The sequence below is a fragment of the Tubulanus polymorphus genome, chromosome 4 (assembly GCF_964204645.1).
Source record: "Tubulanus polymorphus chromosome 4, tnTubPoly1.2, whole genome shotgun sequence".
NCBI lineage: Eukaryota > Metazoa > Nemertea > Palaeonemertea > Tubulaniformes > Tubulanidae > Tubulanus > Tubulanus polymorphus.
Genome location: NC_134028.1, coordinates 6,160,164 through 6,176,967, shown reverse-complemented (window position 1 = coordinate 6,176,967; position 16,804 = coordinate 6,160,164). Strand labels below are relative to the sequence as shown.

General features: G+C 38.5%; 2 protein-coding genes across 4 annotated transcripts in view; one reads left to right on the top strand and one right to left on the bottom strand.

Annotated features, from left to right (window-relative positions):
- Positions 1 to 536: 536 nt before the first annotated feature.
- On the top strand, positions 537 to 6,997 carry LOC141903852 (dnaJ homolog subfamily B member 14-like). The gene is made up of 9 exons (XM_074792198.1): positions 537 to 675; positions 1,184 to 1,406; positions 1,563 to 1,708; positions 2,221 to 2,376; positions 2,687 to 2,740; positions 2,826 to 2,893; positions 2,968 to 3,077; positions 3,194 to 3,357; positions 3,688 to 6,997. The coding sequence occupies exons 1-9, from the start codon at positions 543 to 545 to the stop codon at positions 3,795 to 3,797; spliced, it is 1,164 nt and encodes a 387-aa protein (XP_074648299.1). The 5' UTR covers positions 537 to 542; the 3' UTR covers positions 3,798 to 6,997.
- A 664-nt stretch (positions 6,998 to 7,661) lies between these two features.
- Positions 7,662 to 16,804, bottom strand: part of LOC141903306 (uncharacterized) — a 30,608-nt gene continuing 21,465 nt past the window's right edge. For 2 of the 3 annotated variants that reach the window (XM_074791407.1, XM_074791408.1), the window contains exons 16-20: positions 15,193 to 16,553; positions 14,784 to 14,894; positions 14,487 to 14,654; positions 13,164 to 13,210; positions 7,662 to 10,942 (exon numbers count right to left, since the gene is read on the bottom strand). In XM_074791407.1, coding sequence (XP_074647508.1) covers positions 10,316 to 10,942; positions 13,164 to 13,210; positions 14,487 to 14,654; positions 14,784 to 14,894; positions 15,193 to 16,553 — 2,314 coding nt within the window. In that variant the 3' untranslated portion in view covers positions 7,662 to 10,315. The remainder of the gene's footprint in view (positions 10,943 to 13,163; positions 13,211 to 14,486; positions 14,655 to 14,783; positions 14,895 to 15,192; positions 16,554 to 16,804) is intronic. The other variant, XM_074791409.1, reaches the window with a different exon arrangement.

The following is a 16,804-nucleotide window of genomic DNA, read 5'->3' as shown; positions in this document are numbered from 1 at the left end:
AAGTATCCACACTAAACCTATGCCTACGAGAATGGAATTCCCAGAACAGTAAAAACCCAGTTGTTACAAGGCCAAGGGTGAAGGTTTCCAGGCATCATCATGATTCATCATACACATAACTTTAAACAGTTTGATTTCGACTCCAGAGGAATGTCAGTTACTTTTCAAAGCTCATTATGATATCAAAGCATTTGAATTACCATTTGACCATAATTTGGACAGCATTGATAAATCAGATTGGGGCGTAAATTTGGCAATAAATTGTTTTTGAAAAGGGATTTTATAATTTCGGTCAGCGACCTTGAGAATGAGAATGAGGAGGGTGGCTCCGAAACAAACCTAGTTGGGCCTAGCCTCAATTTAGGATATAATGAATTAGCCTGGGCGAATGAATGATTTTCGAAAGGATCTTATTTATTAGGGAGGAGCACAAGTTTAGAAAAACATTTTTGGAAAGTCTTATTTGAGTTTCAATAAATGAATATTGGATTGATAAAGGGGTTAATACCCGGCGGAAGCGGATGCGTGAGTTGTCTCTAAAAATGGACGGCAATAAAGATGACAGCGAAAAATGCATCAATATAGCGATTAAAGCCATCAATACGGGCGATATCGAACGAGCGCTGAAATTCTTAAATAAAGCAGAAAAACTCTATCCGTCGAATAGAGCCAAAGGTACCTGCACTTTTCGCCTCCTTTGGATGCTGGGGGAATTTCAGAAATCTGAAATGGGAATTCCAACAAAAAACATTTTTAAGTCTACATCCCCCAGTTCCGATTCATCGTCAGCACTAAAGCGAAAATGATTTAGTTTCTCCTTTAGAATATCTAGCAGTTGCATGAATTTATAGAAAGAAAACATTGCTGAAAATCCGCCCGACTCTGTTGCCATTGGCCTGACAAGAAACATGAAAGACTGGAAACTTAAAATTATTTATCTCTACGTACATATTATTTCTAAAAAGTCTGCCGAGACTTGTTACTGGCTATTGTTTCCAAACAACGTCTTGGGCCAAACCTAACCCATCTACCTACCGGCTACCTAACATTTCTCGGACATACCTTAAGTTTAGTTAATTAAATATATTCAAAAGCTAATTTTTAGGAAAGGTTAATCAATTCACCTTAATTGAACAGGTACTTCACAAATTCTATTAAATATTTTTTTGGTTCACGATTTCAGAACTTTTAGAACGACTTCAACACAAACAAACAAACGGCGATGCTACTTCAGATGCAGACAGTCCGACAAGTGAAAACGGGCCTCGACAACGGCAGCCGTTCTCATCTTCATCGAGACAGAACTCTTCATCGTCCGTAAATTCCGAACAACAACGCGACAGTGCCAAGACGGAGTCCACAGCGGCTAAGGATTATACTCCGGAACAGCTAGAAGCCGTAAAAAGGTTGGTTTTACTAAGTAGACTTAGAATAAACCCATATTCAGATATTCATTCGTTGAACTCATCTGGATTAGGTTTCGCTGTATTATCAATATCAGACTAAGATCTTGCTATCTTGCACTTTATTTGAATCTCAGTTGATTTTCTTTTTGTTTTCAGGGTGAAGAGATGCAAAGATTATTATCAGATTCTCGGCGTAGGGCGAGATACATCCGAAAATGATCTAAAAAAAGCGTATCGGAAACTCGCCCTTCAAATGCATCCCGACAAAAATAAAGCCCCTGGAGCTACGGAAGCTTTCAAAGGTATATATTTTAATTTAGATTTTAGCAAATGGGTTCATTTTGAACGGTGCATGAATGAAAAAAAACAGGTGCGATTCTTCCTCAGGTTACGATTAGTCAGTTTTCAATAAGACATTCAGAACTCCAGACTTCTATTTCTATGGAACTTGCTTCAGAAACGGCTGAGTGGATCAAGCTAGCAGCAAGTTGATAAAACCGGGTGGCCACTTAGCTGGAAATCAGGGAAAAGTCAGGGATTTTTCTGTTTTCTGAAAAAATCAGGGATTTTTGTAAAGTATGAAACTCAGGGAGAAGTCAGGGAATATGTTGTGATTGTGCTAAGTCATGCATAATAAAACAGTTTCTGTCTTTGTCTTATGTATTTGACTGCGTTAATTGATTGAATTCTTAGCAGCGCAGATTGAGTCAGTGAAAACGTCGGGGGTAATAGATAGAAATAAGAATCAAAATGAAAGCTTCGAAAAGTTGCCAGTTACGACAACATTCGTTCTGTTATCTGATTATTTTTGCAGCTATCGGAAACGCCTTCGCCGTTTTGAACGACCCGGAAAAGAAACAACGTTACGACTTGTACGGTGAAGAGTCGACTCAATCGAACAACATGCGACGACGTGGCTCACACACAGACGGTTATGAATACTATGATTACACTAGAGGCGGTTTCGAAGGTACGCGTCGTTTTATGTTTCGGTTTGAAATTAATTTTGTTACAGGTTTAGTACGGCCCCCCTAAAATTCCAAAATCCAATATTGAGGGTTTGTTTAGGTAACTAAGGTGAATAAAGTCACCAAAACAAACCCTCAAAATAGTATTTTGGAATTTTTAGGGTACAAAAACTCAAATTCTGAGTTGGCCCCTCAAATTCTGAAAATGTGCCTTAGAAAATCTTTTTAATCACATATTTCTAAAGCACAATTCAAAATGTTCTTTCTACATCAACAACAAACACAAATTCACTGTTTTTCTCTTGGTTTCAGCTGACATATCGGCAGAGGAACTATTCAACATGTTTTTTGGAGGTGGATTTGGATGTAAGTATAACTGAACTGAATTCAAATGAGAAAAAATCAAAATATGTTTTCGGTATGTTATGACTGTTTACTGTGTTCATTTCAGCCACTAACTTGTACAGACATTCTCGCCAAAGACGACACAACCCTCAACAAAGTCAACAACGCGAAGAGGTAAAATGAAAAGCGACTGTTTGCGTATAATCGTATTGATAACTCGAAGCTGATGTGTCTGTCTTTAATTTCAGAGTGGCTACATACTTCTAGTCCAATTAGCTCCAATAATCATCCTAGTTTTACTGTCTTTCATGGGTAGCTGGTTAGTCGGCGACCCGGCCTTCAGCTTGCAAAAGACTAGGTAGGTTTAATTCTCCTATAAGAAAAATTCGACCATCTTTTGCCGTCTGCCAATGGTATTCAATAGTCGTGGTATTCAATTAGTCGTTCTAATGCATTTATTTTGTTTTGTTTCAGTAAATACACAATAGCGAGGCAGACGTCTGATTTACATATAACGTATTACGTGCAGCCTGATTTTACGTCGCAATATAAAGGCAGTATATATAAAATAGATAGACAAGTAGAAGAGGAATACGTTAGTAATTTACGACAAAACTGTTTCAGGGAACGTAATTATAGTAAGTATATAGGAGTCTTATGTAATCAGAATATGAAAGTGATACAGACACTTCTTAGTAATTTGAAATTTTCTCCTTTAAAACACCCTTGAAAACTCCTTATATCCAGGAATGACTGATCTGTTGGGATCCTGGGTTGATGGTTAACTTCTGATTATCTGTTACTGTTGCGACCAGATAAAGGTGGCAGATAACTGAACATCGTTTTAATTGACAACGAATGAACCAAATTTTTGCAAAATTGCAATACTAAGAGTGGCTGTCAAATAAGGGTTGACTTGCTAGGAATATTCTCTTCACTTAAGAATTTTTATCGTTTGTCTTTTATAGAAGAAACATTAATATGGCGAGCTCGCAATTATAACGATCGCAAAATGTACGAACGGGCACAGAATATGAAAACGCCGAACTGTGATGCATTAGAAAGACTTTATTCATGATTCACGACACCGCCCTCTATTGCGCCGTTGCGGTCTTGCACATGTACGAACTCTGTTAAATTTTTTATATGGAATCCCTTCGTCGATGGGGAACGGTAGTGTCGAACTCACACATATCAGTTGCTATGTAGCTGATTAAGGGAACACACATCGATTTCGTTTCGTTAATCACAATACAGAGAAAGACACGGATCAATCTCGTCACTTAATAGATGTCTGTTTCCGTAAAGGATCCATGTGCCTGTGGCATATGTCAAAAACCAGTTCTAAAATCAATTTCATTTCGAATGATGCATTGTTTTGTAATGTTGCATCTGAACTGTTTAGTGCCGAATCAGAACCTAGCAAAACCAGTTCCAATTTAAAAATTTATATGCCACACCTTTGTCTAAAACTCGAGTGACGAATAATTAACCCAGGACCAGGATAAAACTGGGCCTCGCTCTACAGTTGTGAGTCTTATCTTGTCGTACTTGTCTTTTTGATGCCAAACTGTGAAACTGGGTCCTTGCCTTCATGAACTGGGCCCAGATTAGAAAATAACTATTTCTGGTCTCGCCTAAATGCCATAGGGACTTGGATTTGGTTTCTGATATCGAACTGTTTTCTAAAGGTAGAGATTGTGAACTGTACATCATTAGGATTCTAGGACACTCAGAAATCTCGACAAAAATTTGTTGTCAAAATGTGTGTGAATGCGTGTGATTTTTGTGTCGAGCGTGCGTGCGTGTTAATTCACAGTTTGAATTTCGAAACGTTCGTTATTTCTGTGATACGCGATCGGCTGGTCAGTGTCCAGTTACTGGTCAAATAATAATGAGGTCTCGATGGTTTTTTTAAAAACAGCGAAGCTTATATCTTCGAAAAATGAAACACGAATGCACTGTTGGTTTGTCTTGAATTTTGTATCATTTGAATATTGTATCGATATTGAATACTGGCTAACGGCCGCATTTTTCCAAGCCATCTTAGCTCGTCCGAGTGATCGGACAAATTTCAGATAATTCTGGTTTTAAAATGCTCTGTATATTGCCGTTATTCACCGCAATAGGCTAACAATGGTTTTTAAAATGCAGCCCGGTTTTCTGTGCAGAAATCAGTTGATTTCTGAACTTTCGAATCATGGAAATTTAATATATTCATCTTAACAACAATGTTTATTTGTTTTAAAATTATATTGCGGTCCATATATAATCTGGCTTAAACATTTTCTCTCTCAGTTAGTCTTGTAATATACTGGTAGATAGATGTTCGTGAGGTGCGGCTAAGTAAGGTTTCTACCAGATATGTTTGAAAAAACCTAAATTTTTACCCTGATGTCATTTGTAAATACAGACTCTATTAATGTACCTATCAGAACTTTTGTATTCCTTGTAAAATGTTCTCCATTTATGTGTGTTTCGACTCATATCGAACAGGGCCTTGATATGAATTGAACGTAACATGAATTATTTTATATCCAGGGATAAAAAAATTACCTAAACGACTAGCATACAATGAAGGATTGGGATAACGGTTAAGTCGGGCTATAATGTTGTAAATTTAGGTAACTTTTCATCCCTGGTTATTTCATCAACTGTTAACCCTTTGACCATACCCGAAAGAGCTGAATTAGAAAAATTCCACCTCAGTGTGTTGAATATAAGGCACACCGCTCTAGTGCGTCTACACTGTGGTGCAGGGTTTCACTGTTTGACATGCATGCTGCTATCTTTCAATGGCAATAAAAACGAATTACTGTTAACATCATTACACCCCGATGCGGTGTACTAACTAAGTCCCAGCAATTTATACACCGCACTGTGGTGTAGAAGCTTTGAAAGGGTTAAACATGTGTCAAACTTGTGGCTTGTGAGCAAATATTTCTTTTGACGACTATTCACTCATGAGTTCTATTTCTGCATTTTAAAAAGAAATGATTTTAGTTTAAATGACAAGTTAGTGACGGTAACTCTGTAAAATAACACTGTAGAAACTGTGTTAGATTTCTGGCACAGAAAACAGCACTTACTTTGATAGGAAACTCATAACTTGAGAAGATGTGGTGTGTTTGATTGTGAATTTGAGGTCATGATTATTGATCATTTACCGATGTAAATACACATATTAATCGAAATCTGTAAAAAAAAATAATGTCCACGACTCGAGAAATGTTTGCGTCTGTTTTAACAGTTAACAGTTAACAGTAACAACTACTGCTAAAACGGATGCAAATGAATTTTGTTCTCAGTCCTGTGAATGTCATACATTTGTAACATAGATTAATAACATTTATGTGTCTAGAAATACGTACTACGTTCTAGGCAGTTTTCTATAGATAAGAGATGAACCAGTCGGGTTATAAATGTGTTGTGGCTGTTTTTAGTTTTAGGTTCTTTTCTAATTTATTAGTCTTATCGGCGCTAATTTTTGGAAAAACTTTAAGATACAGTGAAACCGCGAAACAAACTTGGATTAAATGATTTATTTGAAAACTCTGACCCAAATATGAAATAAGTTCTTCACGATGAACATCGGCCATAACCACTGATTTTGGGTGTCTGTTGAAGTTGAGAATTGTGACAAGGGATATTGCTGTATCCTCTAAATAGATTAATCCAACAGGTAGAAGAATATCCATTTGTGTTGTGCAATCACAAAAAACAAAAGCGCACCAACTCTAAAGATTCCATATGGAAGTGAATGGGGTCGTTGGTAGATTAAGTGAAATCATTAAAATATCCCAAGAGTAAGATTAAAGTTTTAACTGTATGTTTTTAGGACATTCAAGACGTAATTCCACAGTAGGCTGTGTCTTGACTTGAGTTGTCATGCATTTTGCACATAGGTGTTTAATGTTGAAGACTTAATATTTATTTATTCAAATTAATTGTCCCGGAGCCAGTTTTTCAGTTGTGGGTTAGAATTTAACTAATTAAACTGTTAAACCATCAGAAATTAACTTATTCTAACGTTTTGAGTCAAATTTTATCCAACACAACTGGGAAACTGGGTCCTGATGAAGTTTTATGAACTGTGTGTCATTATATTCCATATTCATTGCTTTGTTTGTTCGGTTAAAAACTGCCCTGTTTTTTCACCTTATTGTGAATTACCACACAATATTTGAATAATTACCTACATGTGTATAACAAATAATTTATGTTTATCGCTGTTAATTTTGAAAATGGATGTATTTATTATATCTGAATTACAGAAATAATGACATAACTAATTCAATGCTCATTGTTCGTGGTGTATTTCTGATCGGCAAGCCGTTAGGGAGCTCGATGGCTACATTTTCCACTCCGTTCAAACTCACTGCTGAGGGTAGGGTAATCATCGCGGCTAGCTCAACGCTAACTGCAGCAGGAATGACATGTCTCCTGGTATCCACGTGTACTGCACAGTAGTATGTATTTTCAAAATCTGTGGGCTATCGAAAACAAGGTGGCCCCCTAGTGAGTTTTCAGTGGACTAGCGATATTTGATCTTCAGCATTGTATTATTAGTTCATAGAAATTCCACTAGGGGACTGTATGGTGCTGCCACCTAGTTTAGGTCACCATTAATAGAAAAATCTACCCATTCGCATCGCTGCACATCTAACATTAGTTCACAGTTATCTCGCTAGGGGACCATCAGGTGCTGCCACCAAACTTCTTGACGTTTCTGTGAACTAAACCTGGGATGAATTCCTCTACCCAGAATCAGTACTAAACCAAGAAAACTCCATCCAGCTTCCCTAGTAGAATATCAATGTGGACAAGCTTCTAACATAGGACACCTGTGCCCGAGTCGATACCCTCATGAAGGGCACCCTTAGATCTTAAACTCAAAGAATAACCTCAACAAAACATTAAATTTTTAGGTAAATTTATTTTCGTATGTTTTTTCTTTATAAACATTTTTAAGACGCCAGATATGTGGAATTTAATGATATGTTTCACGTATCTTGTATAATGTACATTTTTAGAAATATCTACACAATGTTTAGAAAAGTTAATTCACCGCTATATCTCTATACACACGCACACATTCATTTTATATCAATATAAGATATATAAGTATATGTTTTCCTTTAATTAAGATTGCGATTATTGAATATAATTGACCAAAATACATGTTCTTTTATCAAAAAACCGAAATAGAAAAATCTGTGTGGTGATTTGACTGACTAGACATAGCACATATTCTATTTTACGCGAGCTTTAAACGATGATTTTTCAAAAAAGCCGAGATGTTTCTTTTTATTGTTTACATTAGATATAATAATGCTGCACTGGACGGCCAGCCAATAGAAGAATGAATCAGCAAGGTCAAATTATGATAGTCCTGAATTTTGAGTTTAAGTCCAGAATCATTTCTTATGTCACTCAATTTAGACTTCAGGGCCTAGTTTCACGAAAAAGTGTAAGCCAAAAACGGATAAGTTTTAATTGTTGTCCTCATCGAAAACATGAAGTAACCAATGGCAATTACACCAAAAATCTGAGTTAAGCTTTTTTGTGAAATTGGCTCCAGCTCCTGAAAAACTACTATTGACTCTGATGATTCAGACTTCTAATCACTAACTATCACTTAGCATTGTAACATACCTGGAGATTCCTTCTTGTACATTGTGTATGCATATCATTCTACAAAATGCAACTTCAACAAATAATAATTTACAATACGAATAATAAATATTTTTTTTCACCACCAACAGAAATGTGGCCAAACACTACTATCTGCGGCTATCGACGAACTAGGAACTGTCGTCGATTGTATCGACTCGGAACGAGCGCCACAGCAACAAGAAAGTTTCGTTATTTCTAAAACAAACAGAATCTAAGCATCATATACAGTAACTATACTACAATGTACTTTGATAGGCAGGAAATTGTGGATGGATTGAGAGCTGAAATTTACCGGTTATATCACTAAAAACTTTCTCCGCGCAAAAATGAACTATACGTTAGGATTATCTGTATTTGGCCCTTTCAGAGGTACAAAAACAGTTCCAGGGTTGTTTAGTAAGTTCATGACACCTTAGTTAAAGTCGGATTTTCATTTAAACCCAAGACCCAGTTCCTCAGTTGTGAGCTAAGACTCGAGTTAAAACATCGAAAATGAACTTAACCATCTTAATTGTAACTCAGAGTGAACAAGACCTCAGAACTGTGGAACTAGATCCCGAGTTTTAGAACAACGCTTAAGTTGAATTCAAATACCCAGGTTTCCAGGAATAATGCCGCATTTCGAGAAGTCATTTGCGAGAGACAGTAGTCAATATTTTACAACAAAGATAGACATATACAATTAGCATTTAACCATTTTTTCCTTCCCAACATCTTTAATTTCTAGAGTTTAACATTATCAACTTTGGACGAATGAAAGTGAAATCACATTTTTCTACAGGAATCAGATAAGTAGCTAATCTACAGGCAATTAAAACACAATGGATATCTATCTATTTATATATTATATATAAATATATCTAATTTATGTTGGACGTCAAAAACTGTTTTTGAGTTCTGGACAGAAGTGTGTTGAAGAGAAAATTCACCAAGGACGGATAAACAACATCAGAAGGATACAACAATGCCTAATTTAACAGCTGAAATAATCGACAAAATTTTACAGAATTTCACAGAATACCGGACAGACATGAAATGTACCATATTCCTCTGATTCATAATTTTGCTGATCTTTTTATAACATACTTTACTGATTTTTACTGAATTACTTACAAGATTTTTAATTCTTATCATATGAAATCGAGCCTTCAAAGTACATATGCTGATCAATGGAATTGAAAGGGTTAAATTAGTACCCATACACGGTGCATAAAAAGCCAATACATTTTTCTTGACAAAATTCTCATGATTTTTCAGTTATTTTAAAAGAATAAGATATATCCACGGTAACTAATATGAATAAAACGATTAAAAAAAAAATATTCAGTGTTTCAATAAAAAATGCGTTTAAAAACCAGGACCTCTGTTCGCGAATAAATGGCAGTGTTTCCTTAATATTTCAGCATCAATTCAGATGGTCAATATACAAATCTCAAAGTAGAACTTTTCTCAATGAAGAGAACCAAGTTTTTTAACTGGAACTTTTTTCTAAAACATGAAATACGCGAACAACGAATGCACTAGTGTCATATAATTTTAAAGCATATACATCGTACAACGCAGATTTTTCAGTACGGATAAAACACAGATCCCGGTGATCAGAGGATGAACGGCACCCTCCGAAAATAACCCCCGATATATACAAAGTAACCAGCAGACTACAGCGATTTCGAAAAATAGAGCATGGAATTTCTAAATCCGATTTATCTATATACATTTAAAATCGACGTCTGCCTAAAACGAATACCTCACGAAAGTTTGTCGTCAGTTTCCGACGATCAATATCATCATAAAATCCTAATACAATTATTAAAATAATCGTCAATATTCGTATATACACATTTTTATAGGTGATAATAACATCTCTTATACGATTAGCTACAATGAACACAAAACGAGCGACGACTTTTTTTCTTTGAATTAGACTATTTTCACTCGCAGTACGGGGTCGTCATCTTCGCTGCCGCTGCTCTGACACGACGAACGCGGTCGGAATCGCGACATGTAGTAATGACAATCGCGGCAGTAATTCTCACCGGGGTCGACTCGACGTTTCTGACACAGACTACAGCGTATTTGTCCGTCGGTCGAGTCGCACGAGTCGCTCGTGTCCTCGTCGTAGTCGGAGTCGTAGCCGAGTTTCTCCAATGCGACGTTGCTGCCGCCGAGCAACGAGATGTTCTCCGAGAACGTGACGCTTTTTTTCATCTTCGTTTTGTCCTTGCGCAGAAACGCCGGTTTCACGCGGCCAGGCGGTTCCTTGCCGCGTCCGAGCGTGTTTAGGTTGTGCGCCGATCGCGAGTGCGACAGACGCTCGAGCGTGTTCTCGAAACAGAGCGCGATCTGTTTCACCGACTTGTTGGAGTCACCGTGGTGGACGTCGGAATCGGTCTGGCTCGATTCCGTTTTGGACAGATCGGTGACGCCTTCGTCGGTCGATATTTGGGCCGGATCATAATAGGGGCTAGGAGAACTGACCAGGGCTCCTCTAGGACTGCTTGAACCGGACGGTTTTAAACGGGCGACGTCTATCAAGTGATCGACATCCTGAAATGGTTGAAAATAAATCAAAATATTAAATTGTTTTGCCAAAAATTTCAACATCCAAAAGAATTTCAACTCATTGATTTCTTAATTTGCAAATGGACCTCAAAACATTAGCCGTGATCACACAAGCGTTTTTTGGCCTGGAACAACTGCTTGTATGGGTGCCAAATGGGCCTGTGCCTGTTTGGCCCGACCAAAAACGTAGCATCAGGCCTGAGCCAAATTTTAGTGTGGGTCAAATTATTGCGTATTGTATTGCAACTGGTTCCAGAAATGATTCAACTTTGCTGCATTATTTAGTATCAAAGGAGTGGTTTACGTATGAATGCCCTCTTTCATTAGGCATGGGCCAAATTTGACGGTGGCCTGATCTTTTCCCAATGTCCGTGTGATCGCGGCAATATCTGTCGTTGGTACAACCAGGGTATGAATATTTAAGATAAATGTCATTAAATACTCTTCGATAAATAAAAATTCTGATATTTTGAAAACATAAATTCCTGAAACAATGTAATGTTAATTCGCTCAACTAAAAAAAAATCTAATTGACATAAAAAGTTTTCTGGCCGATAAGACAGTGATGTCTGAAGTTTGACAATCCACATTGCACGGATTGATGAGACACACAGCATTAATTTTGAGCAATCGAACAAGGCAGTGAACAAAGTAATTTACCAATTAAGAGTTAGAATGATTATGAACGAATGAATGACTGAATATGACAGTACAGGAATGGATGAGGAAGCGAACCTGCCTGTGCGGGATGAATGAGGAATTTTGATGATGTTAATATCAATCAGTCTGATGGTTTGCTATCTCAGTGCATCGATCAAATTATCGCAGGTGGAATAACAATTGTGTCTCGGCTGAAATTCCACCCTTACCACATACAGTCAGTGTATCATATCATAGCGTTCTTATTCACATAACACATCTACATATTCTAAAATGCTGTTTCTAAATTCAAGGGCAAAGAATCGAAAATTTTGAAGTTCTTGGTGAAAAAAAGACGCTGCACAATAAAGAGCATATCACTCTCGACTGAAGTAATTCACTGTTTCAGGCTACTTAGTTTAAAATTGTTCTTTTTTAAATCAAGGGAAAGGGAAGACAACCATTTGCATTGTAAAGAGTAGCATCATTAAGATTCCTTAGAAGTTTGACCGCACACAAACCAAATAGAATATAAACAGAAATAATATTTGGTTAACATAATATCATTCTTCAAGATCAGCAAATGGATGTTGTTACTAAACTGAACTAAATAAATCAAACTTCATTAAAAACAAAACTCTTCATATCGAACCTCAAACACAAAATGTTTCAACATGCGTGTTAGGTTGGCTTAACGGCTAAAACGATGAATTTCATCGCAATTGAACTACGCGACGCATGCAGAGCTGTTAGAATATCATTCCAAACTTGACAAGTGATGCAAATACGTTACGCATCTGACCAGCGAAAACATCGATTCGTGTTTCTAGAGACTTTTCGACCGCGAGGAACCTGGCATCATTAAAATAATACACATCCGGGTGATATTCAAAATAACACTTCGTGAGGAATACTAACAAGTATATATACGCGGGAATCGAGAATATATACTATGTGAATAATTATAGGTCTGTAAAAGCAGGCTTAGTGAAGAGAATAAACCCTTGTCCATGAGAGATTGATAACGTAAAAAAGATATGACAGGTTCTACTAGTAGGGTTTCTGGAAATGGCCAGCATGGCCAGCAGAGCTATGAGCTTCGATCACACAGAAATGGTTTGGCCAAATTTGGCCCAGGCTTAAAACGCTTGCGTGATCGCAGCTATAGTGCCACCCGCTGGGCCACAGTCTTAGAACCTAGAGTTGGGTTATGAGGTTGATCGTTAGGGCCAGTGATCTAGGCTTTAGGATTTTGATTGGGCTGGCAGAAATATGATGACATCAGTGACACCAAAAATACATAAAGACATAATCATATCTTTTTAGTTATACCCATATCATCATATACCAGCAAATTTGGACTCAATCAACTCAGTAGCCAGTTGATATATAGTTGAAAAGGGAGGGTGAGCTGGAACAGTCTGGCTAGTGTTTGTTGTAAGGTTCCACTGTAAAATGTAAAAATTCCCTTTCTTACTAGCTGGACCTTAATTATTCACTTAATGAAGTGTGTGTGTATGAAAAAAAATTATTGTCACCTAACGAAAACGGAATATTGGGTACTTACATTGATAAGACTACTACTATCAGATGGTGTGTCCAGACAGTCAATTCCTGTTGGGAAAGCAACATTAGAATATTGCAGATTAGGATTTTGTGCGGCTAGTGACATTAATTCATTAAAACAAAAAGCTACAGGCAACTGATTCACGTGTCCGTTGATATAATCAGTGTATTCGGGGGGCACGACATGTCATTTTTCGGGGGAGGGGAACGGAAATTCGAATACAGTGGAACCTCAACGATTCTTGGCGGGAATTCGCGATCTAAAAAACAACTGGCATAATTCGGAAGAAACCCGACACCCAGTTCAAACTCTAAATGGCTATAGAAGTAAGGTTCCACTTTATTCAAGTGTTTACACGTATCATGTCAACTCGAACTGTCTTTGGCTACGTACTCGAGACCCAAAATTTTTCCATTTGCCAATTATGCGTTGGAACTGACATTCTACAGTTCTGGCTGCAGTTCAAGTTGACATCAAACATATTAAATGCTTCAGCATAACTGACCTGAGGTGCCCTTAATATCTGACAACCCGTAATCAAAGTGTCAACTATAATTTGCCATACCCGGTACTAAAGCGTCATATTTCATGGCCATTTCTTAAAGGGATTTTTCTGTTCCAAATGATACGTAGGCTGAAGCATTCCGATACATGTATTTCAGGACTTTGTTAATGTGATCATGAATATTTTGACTCAGAATGACAATGAATATCTAAAATATACTGTTTGAAATATCTTAGGGTCGTATGAAATGAAATGAATGATTTTTGTGCGAATTTCTATAGTCAGTATTTGGTAAATTAGGCTTTCCAGTGGCTACATCAATAAAATACTAAACCAAATACTATTTGGGGAAAAATATTTCATACTTCAAATAATTGGAAATTGCAATTTCATCTGAGGTAATATCGAAAGAAATGTAGTATCATTTAAGTATCAGAAATTATAGCCGAGAACAATAGTTTGACAGAAAATAGGCGAGTATCTATCGTCGATTTGCTTAAAATATGAAATATTTTCAAATGGCAGCAGATGCAAAACAAATCAAATGAAACAGTCGCAAATTGAATAACTATAGCGAAAATTTTTCAATGTTTTCGATCCAGTCTGATCAAAAAGTTATTCTTAAATTGGAGATAAAACTGAATTTCTTGATTCGGTTATTATCGTGTCTTTTTTTTCAAAAACAGCGAGGCAAAGCCTCACCGGTTTCATGGTTTTAATTCTATGTGGCAACTGATTTCATTTGCATGCATCGGCTGCCATTCGTATCCTATAGAGTTCGAGGTATAAATCTTCAGAGTCATCTAAGCGATACTTACCATCATCTGGAGCTATGTAAGTTTGCTGTCGCGACGACGACGATGAGGAATTTTTCTGCTGGTAATGCGCGTTGTTCGGTGGATTGTCATAACTGATGCAGTCGCACACTTTACACTTCTGCATCTGCGGAATCCACGTTTCCACCTGTCCGCATATCGGACAAAATTCTATGAAAACGGAGGCGGTTATTTAAAATTAGGCATTAAAATTCAAACAGCGAGAAACAAGTTCATGAAATTATTCAGTAAATTCTTATTCCGGCAGCCAAAAAGTACAGTAAGTAAATGAATACTTACGAGTGGGTCTGAGATTGCTGCGTTCTCTGTTATAACGTTCTCGAGATGGGTCGCTATTTTGTCGATGATAGACAGGCATCTCTCGATTACCCCTCGAACGATCTGACGAAACTGAAAACAATAAATATATACAAATTCACATTTCAATTTGGAGCCAGTTGCATAGACTATGGTTATATATAGTTGAGGCTATTTCTAGTTCCCTAACATGAACGTTGTTTTCCCTGACTTGATATGCTCAGAATCTAATCAGTTAACACAGTCAAATACAGAAGACATAGACAGAAACTGTGCCTTATCCCTGATTTTTAGCCTTTTTACAAAATTCCCCGACTTTTTCCCCTGATTTCCAGGTAAGTGGCCACCTTGTATCAACGAACGAGGAATGGATACGATTAAGATGACATACCATCGCGTTGAGGGTGTCTGTACGCTGTATCCGGTCGTCCCGGGCCGGAGTTCATCTGTTCGGATTGTCGATTCGTCGCGCGCGGAGAATCGTAAACGCCGTAATTCGCGTGTTGTTGATCGCGATTATTAAACGCGTGTTGCTGTTGCGTGCCGGGACCGCTGCCGCCATTCTGCGGATAATACCCGCTATTGCGATTCGCTTGTCGGGCCGCGTTCCGCGCAGCGACGTCGTCGCGAGGCGACACTCGTTGGTAACTATCCGGTAACTGCGGTCGGTTCGGTAACACGGCGGTATTCTGTTGCCGCGGGGCCTGTCCTCCGGCACTTCCGACACTCGCCGGCGGGTAACAGCCTTCCTTATAATTCGCGTACGGATCTTTATGAGATTCTGGTGGGTTATTTCTTCGCGGATCGTTTTGACCGTTGTTGAAGTCGGCGCGATTCGGCTGTCTCGCAAGGCTCACTTGCGAAGGGTAATCCCGTTGTACGCCGCGATCCTGCAATCCTATCGATCCTGGATCCGCATAATTCGATCTTCTCGACTGTCCGTCCGCCGTCTGCCGAACAGGTTGCTGAGCTGTCTGCTGAACAGGTTGCTGAGCGGACTGTTGAGCTGACTGCTGAGCGGCTTGTTGAGCAGCTTGTTGAGACATGTTGCTAATAGCCTGAGCGACTGCCTGACTATTCGGAATACTGCTCTTACGAACTGGAGGAGGCGGCTTCACTTTATCAGCCGAACGTCTCCGTCGCATCACGACATTTTGCGTCAACATTTCGTTCGAACTTTGACCATTCGGCGCCTGAGTCACCTGTCCTCCACTCGGGCCTTGATTCTGTCCACCGGTTATATTGATCCCTTCGTTATGAATGCGTTGTTTGTTTAGGTAATCCTGATACGCCTGAACGTGTTTCGTGTCTTTCGTTACGATCGGTTTATTATGCAAGCCGCGTTTCGGTAACGTCGCGTATATATCAGCCGTGCGGTTCACCTCGAAATCGATGATCTGAGCCGGCGAATTATCGGCGCCGTTTTCACCGGTCGACGTCAGACTTCCCGCGCGACCGCGACTTTTCCCCGCGTCCGACTGAGTGACGATTTGCGGATTACGCACGCAATATTTCCCGGCATTGGCGTTGTTGGCTTGCGAAATATCGACGCGACTCTTACGCTGCAGCGCGTCGTGCTCGGAAAACGAGGCCGGTTTCGACGGAATGTTCGGTTTATTTCGCGTAAGCGAACGCTCTCGAGCGGTCCGCGTATCGGCGCTTTGCGGGCGTTGACGCGACGACGCAGACGGAGGTTTCAAATTCACGTTCTGTTTCTGCGATTCGTTCGTCACAGCATTCGATGGATTATTGCTAAAACACAGAAAATCAATACATCTTTATTTTCACAGCTATGTACATCAAATATCATCATATTAATATCAAGGTTAATACTAATAACAACTTAATTTCTACAGCGCCATTTTCACTGCTATAGGATTTTAATCAGCACTGATGCTTTCATCGGTTGGTATCATTACCCTCAGCCATACCTCTTACCATATATCAGTCATCTCTCCATGGGCTAAAGTAACATCCGATGATCTCTTAACAGCTCAGGAGTC

Bases quoted from the DNA above. Each gene is read 5' to 3' on its own strand.
- LOC141903852 (XM_074792198.1), top strand. From the start codon at position 543: ATGGACGGCAATAAAGATGACAGCGAAAAATGCATCAATATAGCGATT. The intron at 676-1,183 runs GTACCTGCACTT...TCACGATTTCAG, and splicing joins TCCGTCGAATAGAGCCAAAG to AACTTTTAGAACGACTTCAA. The intron at 3,358-3,687 runs GTAAGTATATAG...TGTCTTTTATAG, and splicing joins TTTCAGGGAACGTAATTATA to AAGAAACATTAATATGGCGA.